The sequence below is a fragment of the Aedes aegypti genome, chromosome 2, assembly GCF_002204515.2.
Source record: "Aedes aegypti strain LVP_AGWG chromosome 2, AaegL5.0 Primary Assembly, whole genome shotgun sequence".
Classification (NCBI taxonomy): Eukaryota; Metazoa; Arthropoda; class Insecta; order Diptera; family Culicidae; genus Aedes; species Aedes aegypti.
Window position 1 is genome coordinate 307,289,936 of NC_035108.1, and position 24,611 is coordinate 307,314,546.

At 38.2% G+C, this 24,611-nt stretch overlaps 1 protein-coding gene across 1 annotated transcript; it reads right to left on the reverse strand.

The window, feature by feature from the left end:
* Positions 1–2,888: 2,888 nt before the first annotated feature.
* On the reverse strand, positions 2,889–23,635 carry LOC5568805 (protein phosphatase methylesterase 1). The gene is made up of 6 exons (XM_001658120.2): positions 23,343–23,635; positions 23,063–23,255; positions 4,093–4,202; positions 3,724–4,035; positions 3,334–3,668; positions 2,889–3,261 (listed from the first exon to the last, which is right to left on the reverse strand). Exons 1-6 carry the CDS (start codon positions 23,417–23,419, stop codon positions 3,104–3,106), a joined length of 1,185 nt encoding a protein of 394 aa, XP_001658170.1. The 5' UTR covers positions 23,420–23,635; the 3' UTR covers positions 2,889–3,103.
* Between the last annotated feature and the right edge of the window lie 976 nt (positions 23,636–24,611).

A 24,611-nucleotide genomic window follows, 5' to 3' on the forward strand; every position in this document is an offset into this window, starting at 1 on the left:
TGTGTCGAACAAAATATGTGATTTTATATGTTCAGTTTTGTAAGCAGTAAACGGGGGGGCTTCCTTAGCCGGGTGGTTAGGGTCCACGGCTACATAATAAAGCCATGCGGAAGAAGTCTGGGTTCGATTCCCGGTCTGACCAGGTTCTTTTCGTAATGGAAATTTCCATCACTTCCCTGGGCTTTGAGTATCATCTTACTTGCCACACAATATACGAATGCGAATATGGCAACTTTGGCAAAAAAAAGCTCTCAGTTAATAACTGCGGAAGTGGCCATAAGAACACTAAGCTGAGAAGCAGGTCCCAGTGGGGACATACTGTCAAGAAGAAGAATCAGTAAATGGATAACTGGACAGAATAGCTTCGAAAAGAGTGCTCATCATTAGAACAAAATAAGATTCTGGACAGAGAAGTATTATCATCAAGAGTAAGTAAACATCTTCATTATCAACTCATGGATCATACAAACAAATGAACTTCTTCTTCTTCTAGGCATTACGTCCTCACTGGGACAGAGCCTGCTTCTCAGTTTAATGTTCTTATGAACACTTCCACAGTTATTAACTGAGAGCTTCCTTTGCCAAAGTTGACATCATTTGTATATCGCATTCGTATATCGTGTGACAGGTACGATAATACTCTATGCCCAGGGAAGTCAAAGAAATTTACATTACGAAAAGTTCCTGGACCGACCGGGAATCGAACACAGACACCTTCAGCATAACTTTGCTTTGTAGCCGCGGACTCTAACCACTCGGCTAAGGAAGGGCCAAATGAGCTGATAACGTCAAATATATTTAAATAAATCGGCACGGTCAATCAGTGCACTGAATAATAATTGTATACCAGTCAGTGAATCAAATTATCATCAAAATAGACGAAAAACAAACAACAAAGCAAGCTCGCTCACAACCGTTTGTCACAACTGTTGCGGATAAGGACACAATTAAAAGCAGAATTGTCATGACAATCACAGAGCGCAATATTGTTGCAACCTTTTCAACTCGCGAATAATCAGTAATTTTAAACACAAAACCTAATTTGTTTTATGGATGCTGTTTGATAATGTGTCAATGTTTACCAACACGGAGAAAGTTCTCGAAAATTGCAATGCGAAGCCCAGAAAATCGCCGCGCACGTTGTGATCGATCTTTGTCATATTCTGTTCAGGTGATGACAAACTCATGTTGCGGAATAAAATTGTTGCAACAAGAATAGGAGGTGACAATGTCTTTGTTGCTGCGTGTTGGGTGCAGGGATGAGAAAAGTACTGGAGCAAACATTTACCGCCTCTACATTTACATCTTTCTACACGACCATCAAAATCCAAAGCAAACCATGACGGTTCAAAACAAAAAATGTCACGACTCTTCAAAAAATGTAATCTTCTTCTTCCTAACGTTTTTCAACCCCGAATGCGAAATGACTCGAGCACAGTGGTGACACGATTTTTGCGGTTTTCGGGGTTTTGCATTTTTGCTCGATAAAGGCAGTATGAAATTGAACTTGTTTATATGTATCGTAACGGAATGATTGTGGTCTTTCTGTTAGAGCTAATAGATTTCAATTAGTTGAAAACACAAGCGAAATATTAGCGATAGAATGATTTAACACTTTTTTCAATCATTCAGCTTGGAATGGCTGCCCGAAAATGGTCATAGTGGAGAGACAAAAACAGTCAAGCAGTGTGTGAACCGTTGGCAGCGCAACGCCTGATGGTATTGATGCTGCTGCTGCTTTGTGTTTTGGTGGAATGGCAGAATCGATGAACTGTGGTGAATTGTGGTCACAGTTCCCAAGACTGGTTGGGTGACAATTTATTCACTGATACCAGTACATGATAAAAACTGATAGTTTGTAAAGTAGTTATCACCAATTGAATTGCATTCTCTGTAGAATTTTTTAATCATTTTCAAAAGCTCGTAAAGTGTCACATGAACATTAACAGCAGCCTTTTGGCATCACTCTTATACTGTTATTATATCGTTGTTTATAAAAAGCGGCCAGCTCATTCTTTATTACTTGTAAAACCCAGTTTAATTGAAAAATCGATAATTTAAATCAAAATTTAAAACTCAAATTAAGTTGCTACCAGTACATTTACACTGTGACTGGAGTAACTGGATAAATAGTTGCAACGAATGAAAAAAAAAAACCTCTCTTGCGGAAATCCTGGGATAGTCTCTGGGAGAAATTTTCAAAGTAATCCCTGTGAAAATTACCGCAGGTGCAGAGTTGAATGGAGTAAATTCTGGACGAATTTTAAGAATAATCAGTGGATAATCTACGGAGGAATTCCAGCATGAGTCTCACAAGAAAAAAAAAACAGTACAAGAAATCCTAAAGCTTTTCACTGGGAAATCTGAAAAAAGGTTCCTAAGAACCTTTAAAAAATCACGTAATAATCTCTGAAGTTGTCCCTGGAGCTGAAAGTGAGTGTATACTGTACAGGGTCTGCAACCTTTTCAAATGCTCGACCAACTATGTCTATACCATCCGCAAAGCAAATATTACATCCGGCTCTTCACATAGCACCCTCTAGCACAATGTTGAACAATAGGCTCGAACATCAATTACCTATAGGAAGTTTCTGGCTGGATTTAAACAAACTGGAATGTTCACTTGAAATCTTCAGACCACCCTTTGTCGTACTGATCTACCTTGTAAGCTTCCCATAACAATCGTATATTACAGCGCTCATTCAATATAGTTAACGTATTTTAATGTAAGTATGGTGTTATGTATCCTATTATCCAGTCCTTTGCGTCAGATGGGCCTTTATTCGAATAAAAAAAAGCCTAAAGAATGTTGAAACCCGAAAGATACCATCCTATTAGCTAATATATACAAACGTTTTTCAGAAAGTTCGGATGAAATCAAATATCAGTTTTCCTTTTAATGTTTGTAATGCAAATAAATTAATGTAATTTCATAAATAATCTAAAAAGATTCGGGATCTACGTAGAAAAAAGTGGAAAATTATTCTGGTAAACTAAGCGCATCCTACTATTTAGGAAATTGTTTTGACTGAGGTATGCCTAAATTTTCATAATCAATCTAAAACATTTTGTTTTTGTTTAACATTAAGATCTTACCGTTAGTTCAACAGGCTGGCATATGCTTGAGGAATTGTCCCTCGCCCGACGCTTCGGCGAACTTGTTCCTCAGTAAGTACGTTCCGATCACTTCGGCCACCTCGTGGGGTCTGTCTTCGTGAACCGCATGCCCACACCGGGCCAATACCTGCAGCTGGAATTTACCTAAAGGAAGGATAGATAAAAATGTAATTGAATTAAATTATTCGAAAAGAATCACAAGCCATGTGTTCTTACCCTGCATTTGGCCAACCGTGAGGGCCCGATCTAGATTGTCGATGCCTGCCAGGAGAAGTAATTTGGGAACTTTAACGTCCAAGAACTTTTGACTGAGCCCTTGGAACCAGCCCTCCCAATACTTCTCCGACTTGGACAGATCGATTCGCCATGTGTACTTCTTGAGGTTTGCGGGAGGTATGGGGATTTCGGCAGGGACGGGACCATCAGTCTCAACCGGCGGTTGTATTTCACCGTCTTCGGCTATTGCGTTTGGGTTGGCAAACTTTGTTCGTGGCTCGAGAGAATCCTCGGTCAGAGGAAGTTCGTTGGTTGACAGTTTCCCCGTCTCGATGCTACAAAATGAAATCGTTAGATTTGTGTTTTAAGTATTGCAGGACTTAGTCGTACTTCACAATCTGCCCAGGCATTGAGACCCTGGCGGATTCTATATTGCGAATCTGACCACTCCGAACGCTCCACTCGACGGCATGTTGAATGCTTTTGAACGTGCTCGGGCGGGATCTCAAAAAGCTCTGCATACTGGCCAACGCTTCGAGAGCGGTTCCCTCCACGACGTCGATTACCACAATGCCAATTAGACTGCTGATGACTTCCATATTGGCCAAATGGACGCAAATCGCTCCCCCCATTGAATGACCTATAAGAATCACCGGTGGTGCAGATTCTTCGTACATGGAGTGCAGAACATCGGCAATGTCCCTAATAAGGTTTGAGTTAGAAATTTTAACCGGTATGTCAAATTTTAGGAATACTTACTGCGCTAAAGTTTCCGCCGAAAGATCATCTTCATGTTCAGTGGTTGTGTCCCCGTGTCCTCTTATATCTATGGCCAAGCACTGGCAATGTATAATCTTCGAGATCTCCATCTGTGAAATTATCCGGTATTTTTATACAGCGAAGTGCCTTAAATTCGTTTTGGTACAAGACACTGTTTTCAATTTCAGTTAATGGTAAAAACTATCATATACAACATATGATTTCAAAATATATGGTCAATAATGAAGGTCATAGCCATAGGCAGAGCCGTAGCTTGGCTTCATGGCACCCTTGGCGAACCGTCATTTGAGCGCCCTCTTCTCATTTTTTTGCGTTGTACAAGGTTACTTGAAACATGCAATTATTTTTTTATTAGTTTTTGGTGACATCTGTAATAATTACCCATCGAAAATTCTAAAAAATAGTCATGAATACTCAAGTATCAATTAACAATTAGAAATAACTGGTAAGATTTCTTTGAGAATACATTCAAAATATTTCTAATATATTTTAGGGGTTATTTGTCTAATAGCCTTGAGGCAATCTTGAAAATGTTTCAAATACATTGATGATAAAATTGATGTTTATATGTCCAAAAATAGATTCGCGGAAACTACTGGATTTGATAAGCCAGACCAGTAATGATAATTGCTTTATTTTTATTCATTACTAGGTTTCTAATACATTTGTGCAATGTTTCAAAAGAAATGTTCAGTTGATCTCTTCAATGCAATTTACTAGCCACATTTTGTTCACTTTAACTTTGAAGAATTTCTTCAACAATTCCTTCAATTAGCAAGATTTTTTAATTATGTTTTTCTTGCATCATATCATTATTTTAGACTGTTTGTCACAGTAGCTCAGATCTCTTATAGACAACAAAAAATTTGAAGTTTTTTTCTTCCAAACGAATATTATGAGAAACAAAAAAGTATTCCTGTTGTTATGGATAGTAACCAATTCCGTTGCTTTTCATTCAAGTTCGCATTCCAATGCACTAATATGCACTGGGAATCTGCTCAGGGTTTCATCAACATTTTGATTATCATTCTTTAAAAATTCAACCCGTGAGAACACCGTCTAGAAATACCTAAGAATTTCGATCAAAATTCTGTAGTGAATATTTTTTTAACGGAAAAGTTTGTCTAAGATTTCCTGAAAGAATTATGTCCCGAATTGTGTGTGGATCCATTCAATAATTCTGCGAAATCCAGCTGTTTTAACTTTAGTCTTTAGAACATAACCGTTTGAAGGAGTATTTGTTTTAAATATTTTTTACCGCAAGTACTTTGTGTATGATTTACAAATTATGCTATTTTTAAACAGATCTCCAATGTATTTTTATTGTTAGTTCTAAGAATTTCTATCAAAAAAAAATCAAATAATGTATCCTTTTTCACATGTTTTGGGATGCTTGCAACATATTTTGTCAAAATCGTTCAAGAAATTCCTTCAACGTATATTTATGTCAATGATTAGTTTTGAACGGTAATTCAAGAGGCACTTTTACAAAATATGTATATCCAAAAACTTAACCAGGTACGTCACACATTTTGGCGCCCCTGAAGACTGGCGCCCTTGGCGGGTGCCAACCTGGCCAACCGCACGCTACGGCACTGGTCATAGATATTATTCGCCAATCTATTTCCATTTTAATTTTGTCTTTGGAATAATGGAAAAGTATTGAATTTGATTATAAAATTAATTCAATTTCATATGCGTACACTAATTAAAATTCAAACATGCAACGTTTGAAACTAAATTTCAATGCACTTTGAATGATTGCTTATGTTCCTTATAATGTTGTTCAGATTTATTAGAGTACACTTAGATAATTTGTTAGCAAACATTTTTGAAGGGATAATACATTTGATGAAAATATTACATTTTCGATTAGTTTTGCTATAAAATCTAAAGAGTCTAACAGCAACGCACAATTTTGTTGATAGATCTGTTGTAAGAAAGGTATTCGTAAGTAATGGAAGAGTTTCAGTTGAAATGTGTTCAGTTTGCCGAACTTTGGCACACCTGTACTGCCCATAATCGCATAACAGTCCCATGTCGACTTTTGACCAATTTGCGTTTTTTGCATAAATCAACTCAACATCATCAGAAGATCGATAAAAACTGCTAAAAAAGTAGCCTTTGTTCCTAACTTGTAGAAAAACAAACCCCACTTGTGTTGTACCATCTTGAAAATATTCGCATAACAGTCACATCAAAGTCCGTATAGTAGTCGGGCTCAGAAAGAGTACCACTTCTATTACTACATACGCTCTCTCGGTACTACTAGTTATTCACTGATGTGTAACGAAGTGAAGGGAAATCAATTATACAGTGAAACCTCCATGAGTCGATGTTCTATGTCTTAATCATGTAACCATACCTAAACAAAATTTCATGTTAACCCTTCCATTACCAACCCCCCTAAACGAGTGTTGGAAAAAACACGTTTTGGGCTGTAACTTTTTTGCTTTTTGGTATTTTTAAACCAAATTTTGACACAAGAAGCGCATATCCTTCTAGTTATTTTAGGATTGGTCACCTGGTTCCGGAGTTATTCCGGAATCAAAATGGGTGTTTCGAATTGGCCACTTTCGAAAAAGTGAATTTGCAATATGAAATCAGCTGATTTTTTACAATGATTAGCTCTATAACGATGAGGACGGATGTCTACAAGGCCATCATGGTCACTGCATGCCGCGGATCACAATTTCCGGATGTTCCGGGGAACCGGTTCCGGGGCCATTTTTGGAAGCGAGTCAATACTATCATGCGACACATCAAACTTCATGATTTTTCAAATAATTGCATTCTATGACTGAGCTGCATAGTTCAGAATCCATTTGGCCACTTTGGAACCGGTATCCGGGTTTCCAAGGAACCGGTTCCGGGGTCAATTATTAAAAATCAGCAAACATTGTCATGCGACACATCAAACTTCATGATTTTTCAAATGATTACATCCTATGACTGAGCTCCATAGTTCAGAACTCATTTGGCCACTTTGGAACCGGTATCCGGGTTTCCGAGGAACCGGTTCCGGGGTCAATTATTAAAAATCAGTGAACACTGTCTTGCGACACATCAAACTTCATGATTTTTCAAATGTTTCCATTCTATGATTGAGCTGCATAGTTCAGAACCCATTTGACCACTTTGGAATCGGTATCCTGGTTTCCGAGGAACCGGTTCTGGGGTCAATTATTAAAAAGCAGTAAACATTGTCATGCGACACATCAAACTTCATGATTTTTCAAATGATTCCATTCTACGACTGAGCTGCATAGTTCAGAACCCATTTTGCCACTTTGGAATCGGTATCCGGGTTTTCGAAGAACCGGTTCCGGGGTCAATTACTAAAAATCAGTGAACACTGTCATGCGACACATCAAACTTTATGATTTTTTAAGTGATTCCATTCTATGACTGAGCTGTATAGTTCAGAACCCATTTGGCCACTTTGGAACCGGTATCCGGGTTTCCAAGGAACCGGTTCCGGGGTCAATTATTAAAAATCAGCAAACATTGTTCATACCGTGGCTGGATTGAATAGTGTAGAACTCTTATGGTCACTTTGGAACCGTTATCTGGGTTTCTGGGGAATCGTTTACGGGATTAAAAGATGAGTTTATACTGTCATACGATACACCAAACATTACAATTTTTTAGGATAGTATATTTATAGGATAGGTATTTCTACGATGAACAACATTGCCGAAGACAGCAAAGCAATCCGATGCTTGTTAAAAATGTTATTAAGCATAGTCTTTTCGGAAATTTTGCCCGGTTTTGTTATTCCTTTACGTGTTAATCAACGTCGCCTTGCCAATAGGTTTCCATTGAATAACTTTTTTCACAAGTGTCGGATTGTTTCGCCGTCTTCGGCAATATTCTTCATCGTAAAAATACCTATCGAAGTCTGTGTTCAGAATGTTTATAGAAGTCAATGGGCGGCCTCTGGCGATTTGATGTTTTTAGAAATTTCCAAATGTTTTTAGAAATTTCCGCTCATTGACCTCTATAAACATTCTGAACACAGACCTCGATAGGTATTTTTACGATGAAGAATATTGAACTTTTTTATCAAGCATCGGATTGCTTTGCTGTCTTCGGCAATGTTGTTCATCGTAGAAATACCTATCGAGGTCCGTATTCAGAATATTTATAGAGGTCAATGGGCGACCTCTGGCGATTTTTCTTTGTAAAAGTAAGTTTTCCCATAGTAAATCCCATACAAACTTTGAACGGCTGGCGCTAAATATAGTTTCTGCGATCGAGCTGAAATTTTGCACAGTTGTTATGGAACCTAAACGCAATCCAAAAAGTGGACTGGAGCGAGAATCTAAATTTTTCATATAACCGTGTCCCAGGCTAATGGGCATATCGGCATATGGACAGAAAATCTGGAATGAAATTCATATCAAGATAGGTAGATATCGAGATAAGGAGGATATCGAGATATGCAGAGTGAAAATGTTTGCAAAATGAAGGGACCGAAGAAATCATCTACATAGGGAGAGATATCGAGATGTGGGGAGTCGGCTATAGTAAATCCGAACAATGTCATGATCAGCTGAACTCTTTTAATTAATTACCTAAAATTAATTCAATTGAAGGTGTTACATGTTTTCGACTAAAAATTGTTGAATAGTATATTTTACGAGTTTTAAATTTTGCGGTATTGCTACAGTATGCAGTATCTTTCGTAATACTAAAGCGAAACGATTTGTAGGCTTCGTGGCCGAGCGGTTAGTGTTACCAAGCATTTAGCCGCATCGAGTCAAGGGGTCCACACCCCTTCGATGACCCCTTTGATTCCTGCTTAAGTCCGGAAAACTTTTCGTCAGAAATGTATTTCAACTGTGCTACTGGGCGTTGCATACAAGTCTGTTGTCTAGTGTGGTGCTTCCTTCAAAGGGCAAATCGTGCACTGGAAGCATTACCGTGTAAGTGTTAAAAAAAACAGCTATATGATACTTGAACCAGAAACTTTCCTATGGAACCTGCGTTTTAAATTCTCAAGTGTGAGTTATAGAAGATTAAAAAAATATATAAGACATCCATAAAGTCGCCAGACAATATTTACTCACCTTCGAGACGGTTCCTCGGAAACCCGGATATCGGTTCCAAAGTGGCCACATAGGTCCCGAACATTGCAACATATTCATGAAATATACTATCCTAAAAAAAAGTAATGTTTGGTGTATCTTTTAGGGTAAAGGTATTCAATATCGGCAGATAGAGATATGTTTGCCAAATTAAGTGTAATTGTGGTAACATTGTGCTAAAAGATTATGTAGCCGGCGGGACTTGAACCCACAATTCCACAATTCCTTTACCCTAAAAGTAAAAATAACTGACTGCAAAAGTCGAAAATAAAAAAGAGAGTTTGGTGTATCGTATGACAGTATAAACTCATCTTTTGATCCCGCAAACGATTCCCCAGAAACCCAGATAACGGTTCCAAAGTGACCATAAGAGTTCTACACTACTCAATCCACCCACGGTATGAACAATGTTTACTGAGTTTTAATAATTGACCCCGGAACTGGTTCCTCGGAAACCCGGATACCGGTTCCAAAGTGGCCAAATGGGTTCTGAACTATGCAGCTCAATCATAGAATGGAATCATTTGAAAAATCATGAAGTTTGATGTGTCGCATGACAATGTTTACTGATTTTTAATAATTGACCCCGGAACCGGTTCCTCGGAAACCCGGATACCGATTCCAAAGTGGTCAAATGGGTTCTGAACTATGCAGCTCAATCATAGAATGGAATCATTTGAAAAATCATGAAGTTTGATGTGTCGCATGACAATGTTTGCTAATTTTTAATAATTGGCCCCGGAACCGGTTCCTTGGAAACCCAGTCCCGGTCCCAAAGTGGCCAAATGGGTTCTGAGTTGTGCAACTCAGTCATAGAATGTAATTATTTGAAAAATCATGAAGTTTGATGTGTCGCATGACAGTGTTCACTGATTTTTAATAATTGTCCCCGGAACCGGTTCCTTGGAAACCCGGTCCCGGTCCCAAAGTGGCCAATTGGGTTCTGAGTTGTGCAACTCAGTCATAGAATGTAATTATTTGAAAAATCATGAAGTTTGATGTGTCGCATGACAGTGTTCACTGATTTTTAGTAATTGACCCCGGAACCGGTTCCTTGGAAACCCGGATACCGGTTCCAAAGTGGCCAAATGGATTCTGAACTATGCAGCTCAGTCATAGAATGCAATTATTTGAAAAATCATGAAGTTTGATGTGTCGCATGATAGTATTGACTCGCTTCCAAAAATGGCCCCGGAACCGGTTCCCCGGAACATCCGGAAATTGTGATCCGCGGCATGCAGTGACCATGATGGCCTTGTAGACATCCGTCCTCATCGTTATAGAGCTAATCATTGTAAAAAATCAGCTGATTTCATATTGCAAATTCACTTTTTCGACCAATCCTAAAATTTTGTCCAAGCCCTCAAACTAGAAGGATATGCGCTTCTTGTGTCAAAATTTGGTTTAAAAATACCAAAAAGCAAAAAAGTTACAGCCCAAAACGTGTTTTTTCCAACACTCGTTTAGGGGGGTTGGTAATGGAAGGGTTAATCTTCTTTTATGTCAGTAGTAAACCTTTGGGAGGTACGAGGGGAATAAAAATAAATGAGAAATAAAAAATAAAATAAAATAAAGTTCATTCAACATTTTTTTATTTAAATTTTGTAATGATTCCTGGTGCTCAGGAATATCGAACTAAAATTTATTTTTGCGTTTTTCGATAACTGGTAAAATTTACTTAAGGAGTAGGTACTTGCTTGTAAGTATGCAAAATAAAAACTTTTCAACGCCAAAGCAAGATTTCCATATAAAAACATCAGCAATTATCGTCTTCTTCATCTGCTTATTTGGTAAATACAGAAACACGTCGGCACATCCCACTTACAGTATTGGACAAAACATTTGCAACTTTTTCGATTTTCCATACAAAATGACCAACTTTGGTAAGCTATATCTCGGTTATTTATATATCGATTTGAATGAAATTTTGGCAGAACATCAGACATAACTCAAATTTTAACATACATTTTTGAGTGATTTTTCCAATCACAAGTTCAAAAGCAGTAACGGTTTGACTAAAGTGAATTTTTTGACGTATTTTTTTTAAATGACGTAACCAAACATATTGAAGAAATAGCTTCATGGTATCTTTAGCAAAGTTATAGATTTTAACGAGATGACCAAGCTTGCTGAAGATAGTTTTTGTGTATGGCTATCAGATTTCGCGATAAATAGTTTTGAATTTTTCGTCAAAAATTACACTTCAGTCAAACTTACTTATAAACTCGTAAGTGGAAAAAATATTGAAAAATATATGTTAAAATTCAAGTTATATCTGATGTTCTGTGAAAATTTCATTTGTATTTGTAACTGAGATCTGGCTTACCAAAGTTGGTCATTTTGTATAGAAAATCGAAAAAGTTGAAAATGTTTTGTCCAATACTGTAGATCTGCGGTCCAGGCTTACAAAAATTGTCTGAAAAATTTGTTTCGTCAATCTTGATCTCCCATATAACAGATTAGCTAGATTCGTCTTGAATCAGGTTGTTCTGGAACATCTCGAATCATTTCCATCGGATTCCAATTCCGCATTATCCAAAAGATGATCATCTGGGTCTATCATGACTGGGACTCATGACTGTAAGCGCATTCCACATCATGACGTGTGTATTGAAAAAGCATTCAATCCGATGTTTTTTTTATCTGGTGATTCATCCATGGACATACAGTGCACTATCCGTAACTCGCTATTCCGTTTCTCGATATCGAGTTATAGAACGTGTAGTACATGTGGCTTTTCATTAATACCTCGATGGTCCCTTTAACCAAAGTTACCCTGATTTTGTGTTCTTTAACACGATATTTTCCTAACTCGATAGTCGCCTTAACATCGAGTTACGGAGAGTTGACTGTACTATATTAACAAAATGTTTACGGCCAAAGAACATAAATAGCAAATGAAACAACCAGTGCATTAATAACAATGAGTGTTTTAGTGGCTGTCGAACGAGCCGATGAACACGATGGGACTGGTATGCAAATACATTGGTATATTATATTGTATATAATCGCATAACAGTTTAGTTACGATTTTCCTGCATTTTAAGGCAAATTTTCAACTTGAATTCAAAAGAAATTTATTAGAATTGTTCGTGTACTCAAGCGATTCTGTTATATGTAGAAATTTAACACATTTTAGGCCAAATAGAGACTCAAAATGGAGCGAAATTGTTTCCACATTTCAATCGTATTTTTCTGAGTTTGTCGTTTTCCAACATGGGACTGTTGTGCAAAGAGGGGCAGTGCAACTCTCACAGAAACGATAAGTCGCTAAATACATTAGATTGCTTGGTTGCAAAAAATAATTATAAAACATAAACAATCATCTTCATAGCAATCCATCAAATATTTTGTCAAGAGTCTCGTTAAGAAATGGTCGGCGTTAAGTCAGAGGGGACTAAGTACAAAACTTGGGAAAATTGGATTATTCTCTCATTAGATGCGAAATTACCTTACGTCCGTTTCACTTTGACCAGATTTGATTAGTGCTGTAAACTGCGAGAGATGTGTAACAAATTTATTTTGGATGATCAATAAAAATCGATAAAAATGTGCAGTCAGAGTGGACCAAGTGCTTATTACCATAATAGCGAAAATGATCAGCGCACTGAAGAATGCGAAGAAATGAAAAACATTTCAAGAGATTTGTCAAAGTGTTCGACATAGAATGATTCTTATACTTATCCATCAATAGAATTTAATAAATATTACTTAATTCAATGCATTTGATTTTGATTTTTGACCATTAACCTTATTTGGATGGGTGGTAAGAAATTGCAACAATTTTTGTGCAGACAGAGCGGACCAAGTGTTGAAAAGCAATAAACTAATTGATTATTGCATTTTTTGAGTCAATTTCAGAGTTCGATAGAAGTTTATGGTAATTCTATGGTGTATGTATGGAATGTGCTAGAACTCGCTTATTGAACCAGTATATTTTGGTCGGTACTCAAGATTTTCACTTGGTTCACTCTGACTGAACACATATTTGAATATTTCTGGTCTTCAATGCCTTCAACCAGCAAAACCTTAATTTTCAATAAATCGTAATGCCACTGATTTCAGTATTAACGAATGGATTATTGAAGAATTAACTATGCTGGTGTCGAAGAGTCTTGATAATCTGCTTGTCTTAGAGATATGCACCCAGTTTGACCATGAAAACATTAAATGATTGTTATTTTCCTAGAAATTGTTCAGTCAGATTAAACCAACTCACTAAACGGTGGTCTTTAGTTCAGTCAGAGTGGACCAAGTACACATTATTTTATTTATTTAATTGGTGTTACATCAATTAATTTGATAAAACCTCGTTAACGATGTTACGCCAATTTACTCGGTCCATGGCTGTGTCTCTCCAACTTCGATTTTGGCCCACGTTCTCCAAATGTTGTTGCACCTGATCAAGCCACCTCACCTTCTTGTGCCAACCGGATTCGACGCGAACACCATCTTTGCAGGATTGTTGTCCGGTAGTCTTGCAACATGCCCTGCCCAGCGCACCCTTCCGGCTTTCGCAACCTTCTGGATACTGGGTTCGCCGTAGAGCTCGTGGTTCATTCTCCGCCGCCACACACCGTTCTCCTGCACTTCGCCAAAGATCGTCCTAAGCACTCTTCGTTCGAACACTCCAAGTGCTTGCAGGTCCTCTTCCAGCATGGTCCATGTTTCATGTCCATAGAGGACCACCGGTCTTATAAGCGTTTTGTACATGGTACATTTGGTGCGGGGGTGAATCTTTCTCGACCGCAGCTACTTCTGGAGCCCATAGTAGGCGCGACTTCCACTGATGATGCGTCTCCGTATTTCACGACTAACGTTGTTATCAGCCGTTAACAAGGATCCGAGGTAGACGAAATCATCAACCACCTCAAAAGTATCCCCGTCTATCGTAACACTGCTTCCCAGGCGGGCTCTGTCGCGCTCGGTTCCGCCTATCAACATGTACTTTTGTCGCTTCACGTTTCAGGCGGGTGTACAGGTCTGCCACCGTTCCAAATGTTCTGCCGACAATATCCGAAGAAGCAAACAAATTGGCTGGATCTTGTAAAAATCGTACCTCGGTTATTAAACCCGGTTCTTCGCATGACACCTTCTAGCACGATGTTGAACAGCAGGCACGAAAGTCCATCACCCTGTCGAAGTCCCCGGCAGAATTCGAACGAACTGGAATGTTCGCCCGAAATCTTCACGCTATTCTGTACACCGTCCATCGTTGCTCTTATAAGTCTTGTAAGCTTCCCGGGAAAGCTGTATTCGTCCATGATTTTACATAGCTCTTCGCGGTCGATGCTATCATAAGCCGCTTTGAAATCTATGAACAAGTGATGCGTTGGGACTTGGTATTCACGGCATTTCAGGAGGATTTGCCGTACAGTAAAGATTTGGTCCGTTGTTGAGCGGCCGTTGATGAAACCAGGTTGATAATTTCCCACAAACTCATTTGTTATTGGTGATAGACGACGGAAGATAATCTGGGATAACACTTTGTAGGCGGCATTCAGGATAGTGATCGCACGATAGTTTTCACATTCCAGTTTGTCGCCCTTCTTGTAGATGGGGCATATGACCCCTTGCTTCCACTCCTTCGGCAGCTGTTCCGTTTCCCAGATTCTGACAATCAGCCGGTGCAGACAGGCGGCCAACCTCTCCGGGCCCATTTTGATGAGTTCAGCTCCAATACCATCCTTACCAGCGGCCTTGTTATTCTTGAGCTGGTTGATGGCATCCTTAACTTCCCTCAATGTAGGGGCAGGTTGGTTTCCTTCATCCGCCGTGCTGCCTGAAAAAATTGGTTTTTAAGTCGTCAACCAGTTTGGACGCGTTTGTTAATTGCTCCAGCCCACCTGTGCGCGTTTTCATTTGTGATTAAATTTTTATTACATCAGCTTTTAGTAGCTACAGGTGCCAGTGCGCGATATTATTTATAATCGAATCAGTTTTTTTTGTCACGCGTAATGAGTTGCGAAATTTGTGCTTGCGACACTTCTGTCGACTCGGTCTTGTGGTCATGTGTAGGCTGCCCGCGGAAGTTCCATGCAAACTGCATTGGTGTCACCGTGCAGAGGGGTTCACTGCGGAGGAGAGACAGGAAGGTAGTGGACGTTAACTCTTACGTACTACCATGCTGTGAATCCTGTCAAGAGCTAATTCAGGCGAAATTAGATTTTAACGGTCTATTGGAGCAACAAAAAGTTCTCGAAAAACAGCTGAATGCCAATACGGAAGTGATGCACAGACTCTCGCTTCATCAAGAAAAACCCAATGTTGTCCACGAAGCTATCGAAGGTATGGAGATTTTGCTTACTAGCGTAAGAAATGAGCTGGCAGCAATAAATAAAAACAGCAGCTTGGCTGGGAGTGTCGTTGCCATCAAGAATCATATTACCGGTCTTCTTGATACCGCAATAACGGCAACTACTGAAAATATGTACGCCACGCTAAAAACGGTGACATCCGATATATCTACTGACCTGCGCAACATAAACGATGAAATTAGCCATTTAAGTCAATTATCAATTGACACAGCGGCAAGTTGCGCGATGAATTCAAATCCAATGTTGGGGCTGGACATCCTCGATGAATTAAAGTCTTTGTCCGCAAATATATTGACAAACAAAAATACGTCGGCTCCACCATCAATAGAATATCCAAGTTTGGAAGCCGAATTGAATAATAAAATTGCTGAGGTATCAGGATGGCGACTAATTGGAAACAGAAAAGTTTGGAAAGCCGATTGGACGCAATATGACATGCGCCAAAGCTTTCACAAAAGGCAGCAAAATATGGCCGATAAAGCAAAAAAGCGTAGAAAGCGGAGAATCAGGAACGCTAACAAAAATTGTAATAAGAACAACATTAACAACAACAACGTGAACATTAATCACCATTGCCGTAATAATGTCCCATCCAAAATTCATCACAAAGTAAGCAAACAACAGAATAACAATCACGGAAATTTCGCCTTCAACAATAACCACGAAAGGAGTCATCAACTTCCTCCTGACAGAGAGCTTCTTGCGGCAGCGAAACATCATTTCTCTAGACCGCCAACAAATTATCGACCAACCATGCAGTTTAAAAGAGGAGAAATTTTAAACCCATATCCGGCGAGGGAGGCGCCCCGGCAGTCCGTTGCAGTACCACCCCCGAACTGGACGACGGAAGGATCTTCAACTGGTGGATCTTGTGAAGCATGCGGTGCATGCCGGCATTCGTGTTTTCTACGGAATTGACGGACCCCTCAGAGGCAGAAAATAATTCAATTCAACCCGGTGAAGCTAATCAGCACTTGGTAACAAATAATAATGACAATTCACCATATGGTTTAACAGACTTAAATAACGAACTACCAATAATTTCTTCTGAAACACAGCCAACTGAAATTTTAATCTATTGTCAGAACTTTAATCGCATGAAAAGTGCTTTTAAAATTAATGAAATTCATAAAAATATATTAAGTTCATCGTACTCAATCATATTGGGTACAGAAACAAGTTGGAATGATGATGTGAAAAGTGAAGAAATTTTTGGTAGCAATTACAACGTATTTCGCAATGATCGTGACTTACTTTTGACACAAAGAAGATCGGGCGGAGGAGTCGTCGTTGCAATATCATCAAATTTCAGTTCTGAAATCATTGATTCACCTAAATTTAAAGAATTTGAGCATGTGTGGGTTAAATCAAATATTGGTAATGAAACTCATATTTTTGTATCAGTTTACTTTCCCCCAGATCAGGCTTGTAAGTCAACATACGAGAGTTTTTTCCTGATAGCAGAAGAAATCATAACTCAACTTCCTCCCGAAAACAAGGTGCATATTTATGGCGATTTCAATCAACGTAATGCAGATTTCATCCCTGATTTTGAAAACGAGAGTATTCTACTCCCTGTTGTTGGCGATAATGAAACTTTGCAATTTATTTTTGACAAAACTGCATCCTTAGGCCTTAATCAAATAAATCACGTAAAAAATAAACAAAACTGTTACCTAGATTTTTTATTGACAAATATGCATGAAGATTTCTGTGTAAGTGAGTCAATTTCACCATTATGGAAAAATGAAGCGTTTCACACGGCAATAGAATATTCTATAAAACTACAAATGAACTTTAACACTTCACTTTTTGCAAAAAAAAAAAAAAATAAAATAAAATACTAAAATCACTAAGGTGAGCAAATACCTTTAAACTCTAATATGTGTTGCTTATCTTGACAGATAGGCCTATTTCGTCTGCGACTTACAGACTTCTTCAGTGTCGAGTGCTCGACTTGCTTTAATATAAAAAAGTGTAGAGAATATTCTATGTTTATGCATATTTATCATACTCCTCAAGAATATGTGTATGAGAATATTTTCGATTATAGTAGAGCCAATTATACTAATATTAGATTAAAATTAGATAACGCAAATTGGCAATCTGTTTTGAGAAATCAAAATAATATTGAATGTGCAATAGAAATCTTTTACAATTCATTGTGGGAAACCATTAGGGAGGAAGTACCTGTTAAGAAGAGACGAAGGAATCACAACTCAAAAAATCCAATTTGGTTCAACAAGCAAATCATAAATTTGAAAAATCGAAAACAAAAAGCTCACAAAGTTTACAGAAGATATAAAAAACCAGACGATTTAGAAAAATATTTGGTTATTTGCGACCAACTCAATTTAGCCATTTCTACAGCACTTACCGAGTACAACATAAAAACTGAAAATGAAATAAAGTCATGTCCAAAGAATTTTTTCAATTACGTTAAAACTAAACTCAAATCGTGCAACTTTCCATCAACAATGACTTTGGATGAAAAAGTAGGAAATAATTCTGAAGATATTTGCACTCTTTTCGCAAATTTTTTTCAAGAAAATTATTCAACATTTTCGGAAAACGATCGAGATTATTCTTACTTTTCACATTTTGCTGACTTTCCGAGTGATGTTGGCGTTAATTCTATAAATGTTCAAGACATTTTGTTTGGTCTTAAAAATTTGGACGCCACTAAAGGATCAGGGCCAGATGAAATTCCACCCGGATTCATTAAAAACTTAGCAACTGAACTCACAACTCCATTATTTTGGTTATTCAATATGTCTCTTCAAACTGGTCAATTTCCAAAGGTATGGAAAAAATCATTCCTTATACCTATATATAAATCAGGTAAGAAATCGGACATTCGAAATTATCGCGGTATTGCTATTATGTCATGTATTCCAAAACTTTTCGAGTCAATTGTAAACAAAAATATGTTTGCCCAAATAAAAAATCGTATAACAAACGCTCAACACGGCTTTTTCAAAGGTCGTTCGACCACTACGAACCTTCTGGAATTTGTAAGTTACTCACTGAGTGCAATGGATAAAGGTTACTTCGTAGAAGCTCTTTACACTGACTTTAGTAAAGCATTTGATAAACTTGACATTCCAATGTTGACTTTCAAGCTTGAAAAAATGGGAATCGAAATGAGTCTCCTAAAGTGGATCAAGTCCTATTTAAACGACCGTCAGCAAATAGTAAAATTCAATGGGAAAAGATCAAATCCAATACATGTTACATCTGGAGTACCTCAAGGCTCACACTTAGGCCCTCTTCTTTTTATTTTATATGTTAATGACGTTTCTTATATTCTAAACAAACTGAGGGTCCTTATATATGCTGACGACATGAAGCTATTTTTAGAAATAAAGAATGATGACGATCATAATGTTTTTAAGAATGAGATACAGATTTTCTACACGTGGTGCTGCAAAAGTTTATTGGAATTGAATATAAAAAAATGTAACCTCATAAGTTATAGCAGAAAACGAACCACACCAAATATGTCTATTGTTTTAGGAAACGAACATGTAAAAAAATGTGATAAAATAAGAGACTTAGGAGTTATCTTAGACTCAAAACTATCATTTGTAGATCACTATAATGCAATAATTCATAGAGCAGGAAATATGCTCAATTTCATAAAACGATTTGGCCAACACTTCCGTGATCCTTACACATTAAAAATACTTTATGTTGCATATGTAAGATCAATATTAGAATATTGTAGTATTGTTTGGTCACCTTACACAAAAAAACATGAAGAACGTATAGAATCGATACAAAAGCAGTTTTTATTATACGCACTACGTAATTTAGGCTGGTCAGTACTTCCTCTACCATCATATGAATCACGATGCATGCTTATCAATATGAAATCACTGAAAGTGCGTCGTGATTATGCTTTGGTTTCTTTTGTTAACGATATTGTTTCACAGCGCATTGATTCTGCTGATATACTTTCAAAACTGAATTTTTATACTCCAACTCGTCACTTGCGCAATCGTTACTTGTTCACAGTAGGTCATCGCACGAACTACGCTAAATTTAGTCCGTTGAATCAGATGATGACTATATATAATCAGCATTGTGAAATGATTGATGTTAACATGTCTCGAACAAAACTGAAAAAATACTTTTTTGATATACAAAACAATAGTAACTGAGGAATGTATTATAAATCGAGTATACTCAACAAATTTATAGTATATAATCAAATAGATATTAAGAACACAATGTAATTTAGAATGGTCTACAAAATACTTGACGTCAAATAAATAAATAAATTGATCGAAAAATAAATAAATAAATAAATTGACGTAGTCACTTCCTCCGCTGTCGTGATCAGTCTTGGGAACTGTGACCACAATTCACCACAGTTCATCGATTCTGCCATTCCACCAAAACACAAAGCAGCAGCAGCATCAATACCATCAGGCGTTGCGCTGCCAACGGTTCACACACTGCTTGACTGTTTTTGTCTCTCCACTATGACCATTTTCGGGCAGCCATTCCAAGCTGAATGATTGAAAAAAGTGTTAAATCATTCAATCGCTAATATTTTGCTTGTGTTTTCAACTAATTGAAATCTATTAGCTCTAACAGAAAGACCACAATCATTCCGTTACGATACATATAAACAAGTTCAATTTCATACTGCCTTTATCGAGCAAAAATGCAAAACCCCGAAAACCGCAAAAATCGTGTCACCACTGTGCTCGAGTCATTTCGCATTCGGGGTTGAAAAACGTTAGGAAGAAGAAGATTACATTTTTGAAGAGCCGTGACATTTTTTTGTTTTGAACCGTCATGGTTTGCTTTGGATTTTGATGGTCGTGTAGAAAGATGTAAATGTAGAGGCGGTAAATGTTTGCTCCAGTACTTTTCTCATCCCTGGTCGTGATCCTCGGCGCTTGTGTTCTCCGTGCCATTCATGTGTTCATCGTAGTGCTTTTCCACCTCACGTCCGTCCGTCAAGATGCTTCCGTCCTTATCCCTACACATTTCAGCTCGCGGCACGAAGCCTTTTCGGGATGCGTTAAGCTTCTCGTAGAACTTTCGCGTTTCTTGTGAACGATGCAGCTGTTCCATTTCTTCACATTCCGCTTCTTCCAGGCGGCGCTTTTTGTCCCGGAATAGGCGGGTTTGCTGCTTTCGTTTACTTCTATATCGCTCTACGTTTTGTCGCGTTCCTTGCTGCAGTATTGCAGCCCGCGCTGCATCCTTCTCCTCCAAAACCTGCCTGCATTCTTCGTCGAACCAATCGTTACATGTCCTCCTTTCCACGTACCCGACGATGCTCTCGGCTGCGTTGTTGATGGCTGCTTTTATGTTGCTCCAGCAGTCCTCAAGAGGGGCTTCGTCAAGCTCGCCCTCTTCCGGCAACGCTGCGCGTATGCGGCGGCGACATTCGGTTGGGCCAGTCGCGCTAGGTTATATAGAGGCGGGCCTCGATACCGTACATTGTTGATGACGGATAGTTTTTGGCGCAGTTTCACCATCACTAGATAGTAATCAGAGCAGTGGCGACTCGTAACCTCACTTTTTACCTGTTCTACGACTCTAAAAATGACTATTTCGGCAAATTAAGATTATAAATCGAAAATTTAATTATTGAAATCGTCTTTTCTAACAAATCTCTACTCATTACATGAAAATTTGTTGCTGAAATTAAAGAATTTTTATTCGTGGAACAGGTAGATTTGAGGTTAGGGAATCGCCCCTGAATCAGAGTCAATGTTAGCGCCACGATAGGTTCTGACGTCGGTAATATCGGAAAAGTGCCGTCCATCGATCAAAACGTGGTCGATTTGTGATTCCGTCTGCAGTGGTGATCTCCAGGTGTATCGATACGGGAGGCTGTGCTGGAAGTATGTGCTGCGAATGGCCATGTTCTTGGAGGCGGCAAAATCTTTCAGTACACATAGTCCATCAAAAAATCGTTTTATAAGAGGTTTGGATTATGATTTTTCATGATTATCACTATAATGTGAAGTGTTTGAAAGTAACACAAAGATGTGTAAAAATATTGAATCAAAATTTAAACGAGTTCAAAAATTACGGAGCGTTAGACTTTAAACCCATTTTTCTCAAAATTTGGAAAATGTCACTTGGTCCACTCTGACTTAACGTTGACCAAATAATCTTAACAAAAATCTGCCCAAATATACCTTGAGGACCATGCCATTTATTCATCCATTAAAAAGTTCCTCATGAACTCATTAAGAATCTCATAAGCAAAACGTTCAGAGTTTCAGGAAGAATTCGCTGTAAATCAGCAGAAATCCATACAAAATCAGATAAAAGAGCTCCATAGGGCTTTATCATAGATCACGGATTAGTCAAGTTAGTAATTCAAACAAGACTTCTTCAATAATCCGAATCAGTTGCTCCAAGTATCTGTCGAAAAGCAATTATAAATTAATTTGTTCAGAATATCAGAAACCATCCCAAGAAATTTCCCAAAGTCTTTAAGCTCTACTTTTACCATCCTGAAGGAATTTGCTCAAAATTTCAAGAAAAATCCGCCATAACTCTTTTATAGAATCCTAACTTTTTTTAGTACTCCTAAAATGATGTCATCAAAAATGTGCCATGAATCTTGATAAAAATTTATTAAGCATCTTATCAAAAACCTTGCCAGGAATCCCTAAAGTACTAAACACTTTTCAATGATCCCAATTATGTTTCCTAAGAAATTCTTTAAATGTGCTTGATATCTTCAGCCAGACATTTGTAAAGCATTTCATATGAAAACGATAGCAAATGTGAAAAAATATGCCGAAGATCTTTCCTTGGAATGTTTTTGGGCTCAACTTATACTAGAATTCATAGGCCAGGAGAAGTGGATGAACTTGTCATTCATTTTTCTGTCAAATCTCATACAAAATCTACTTTTTCTCTGACAGAAATTCACTCTAGGTGAACCACTTCCCCTGGCCTATTAACTGTCTCTCGAGCATCTCTTGACAAAATATTCTAATGATTTTCCCGGTGTGTTGTACAATTTCCCAGGTATTTCCCGTATTTTTCCCGGCCATTTGGGATTCCCGGGTTTTTCCCGCTTTTCAGAACAGGGATGAACACCCTGTTCTTGGAAAATTTGTGAAAGAATATTCGGAATAATTTCTGAAGAAGTTCATGGTGAAGCCTCTGGACTAATTTGTGGGAATATCCTAATAACTTGAATTCTTGAAGGTATGTTGAACTAATTCATTGCAAAGACCCTTAAAGAATTTCTTATGCAAACACCTGTCCATTAATTACATAAGACAATTTTTGGGTTTTTAAAGAATCTAAGAATTGTGTGAGTTTTAAACACAAATTCAATACTTTTCCATTATTCCAAAGATGAATATGAATGGATACAGTATATGATTGCTAAATATTAGATGGCGTTATGAACTTCATTATTGACAAAGTATTGTAAATTCGCTCCATATTTTTTTGATAGCCTTGAACCATGATACAAAAACATGGTCTTGTATGAATATGAGTTTGAGACACTATAAGTCAGTTATTCAGTTAATCAAAATAGGAACTTACGCTAAAATGAGCCCACGACAGGGCGGAAAAGCCTCCCCCGTGGAGCATAACTAGCAGCGGACCGGGAGATCGCGGCTGGTCCGTCAAGTACACCCGGAACACGCCGTGTTTTGTGGCCACGTCGCGACTCTCGGCAAAATACTCACTCCACATGATGGGATTATAATCCGTCTGGCGGCGAAACCCACGATCCCTAGAAATTACAAACGGAACATTGAAGCTTCGGCTTGGCTTTCAAGGTCATCGCCTGGCAAGAGGCTCTGAAACTATTTATACTCACGTCGGCTTGGGAAACTTCGGATTGGGACACATTGGCGGGAGACGGGACTTCATCATGACGCGTTGCAAGTTGGACATGTTATTTTACGCCGAAAGATTCAAATAACTCGAAAAATTGTCCTTTCTTCAATCTGCTAGCACCGATTGACCCGAGAAGGGGAGCAAAAATGGACTGCGGACCAAAACAAAAGCGATGGCAGAAAGTTTTTTGCTTTGTTTTGACGTTTTTGTCCTGCGTAGGTTTGTTTCAAGCGGCACGCATAATGATGCCGGTCTATGTTGCATACTGGGATGGTTAGAAAATTTATGGTCATTTTTTTTTTTTATTTTTGCTGAACGTTAAAACAATATTTCGGTTCTAGCGCTAAACCGAATAGAGCGCTGCATATGACGAGCCTAACCTCACTTATTTGACAGCTGCTGGTCCTGTTGTTTACGTTTCGGACTTAGTCGTTTTTTCCATCATTTTTTCATCTTCGCATTTCTATCACCAGCATGGTGATGGTGACGATTTTCCACGGTAGGAAGATAGAATAATACGATCCGTGGGTATCTGCAGTGGATTTAACCTCTCCTCGCAGCAAACTTTCACGAAATTAAGAATGATTCGAAAAAAGTACTAAGTCCAAACTGTAAACAACAGGACCAGTACCTGTCAAAATTGATGCGTGACGTCACAGTGCAGTGGAGTATAGCGTCTTCCGCTTTTTTATACCGCTGCCTTTCTTGTACGTTAAACTTAATGTCGGAAGTAGTAGTGCGCTGTATAGAGCATTCTTCTTCTTCTTCTTCTTCTATATTATATAGGCATCAAGGCAGACTACTATTTTGTTTCACTTTCCACCGTTTCGTTTTACTTCGGAATATATTGGAATATTTTGCATAAACGAACTGTCAAAACGTATTTGTTTTATTATTCGTCATCAAGTCAATTCAGTGGGCACACAAATCTCAAGTAAGTAGGAAACAATTTAAGATTGAATCAATATTTCTTTTATTGTAGGAATACTCTACCACAACGTCCTCATTGGGCCAGAGCATGCTTCTTCAGTTATTAACTGAGAGCTTTCTTTGCCAAAGTTGCCATTCGTATATCGTGTGGCAGGTACGGTTATACTCTATGCCCAGCGAAGTCAAGAAAATTACCATTACGAAAATATCCTGGACCGACCGGAAATCAAACACAGACACATTCAGCATGACTTTGCTTTGTAGCCGCGGACACCAATCACTCGGTTAAGGAAGGCCCCTGATGATCTATACAGCGCAC

Excerpts from the sequence above, each read along its gene's own strand:
- LOC5568805 (XM_001658120.2), bottom strand. The coding sequence starts at position 23,419 with ATGTCCAACTTGCAACGCGTCATGATGAAGTCCCGTCTCCCGCCAATG. Across the intron at positions 3,669-3,723 it reads ATGCCTGGGCAGATTGTGAA|CATCGAGACGGGGAAACTGT; the intron begins GTACGACTAAGT and ends TTCATTTTGTAG. Across the intron at positions 3,262-3,333 it reads CACGGTTGGCCAAATGCAGG|GTAAATTCCAGCTGCAGGTA; the intron begins GTAAGAACACAT and ends TCCTTCCTTTAG.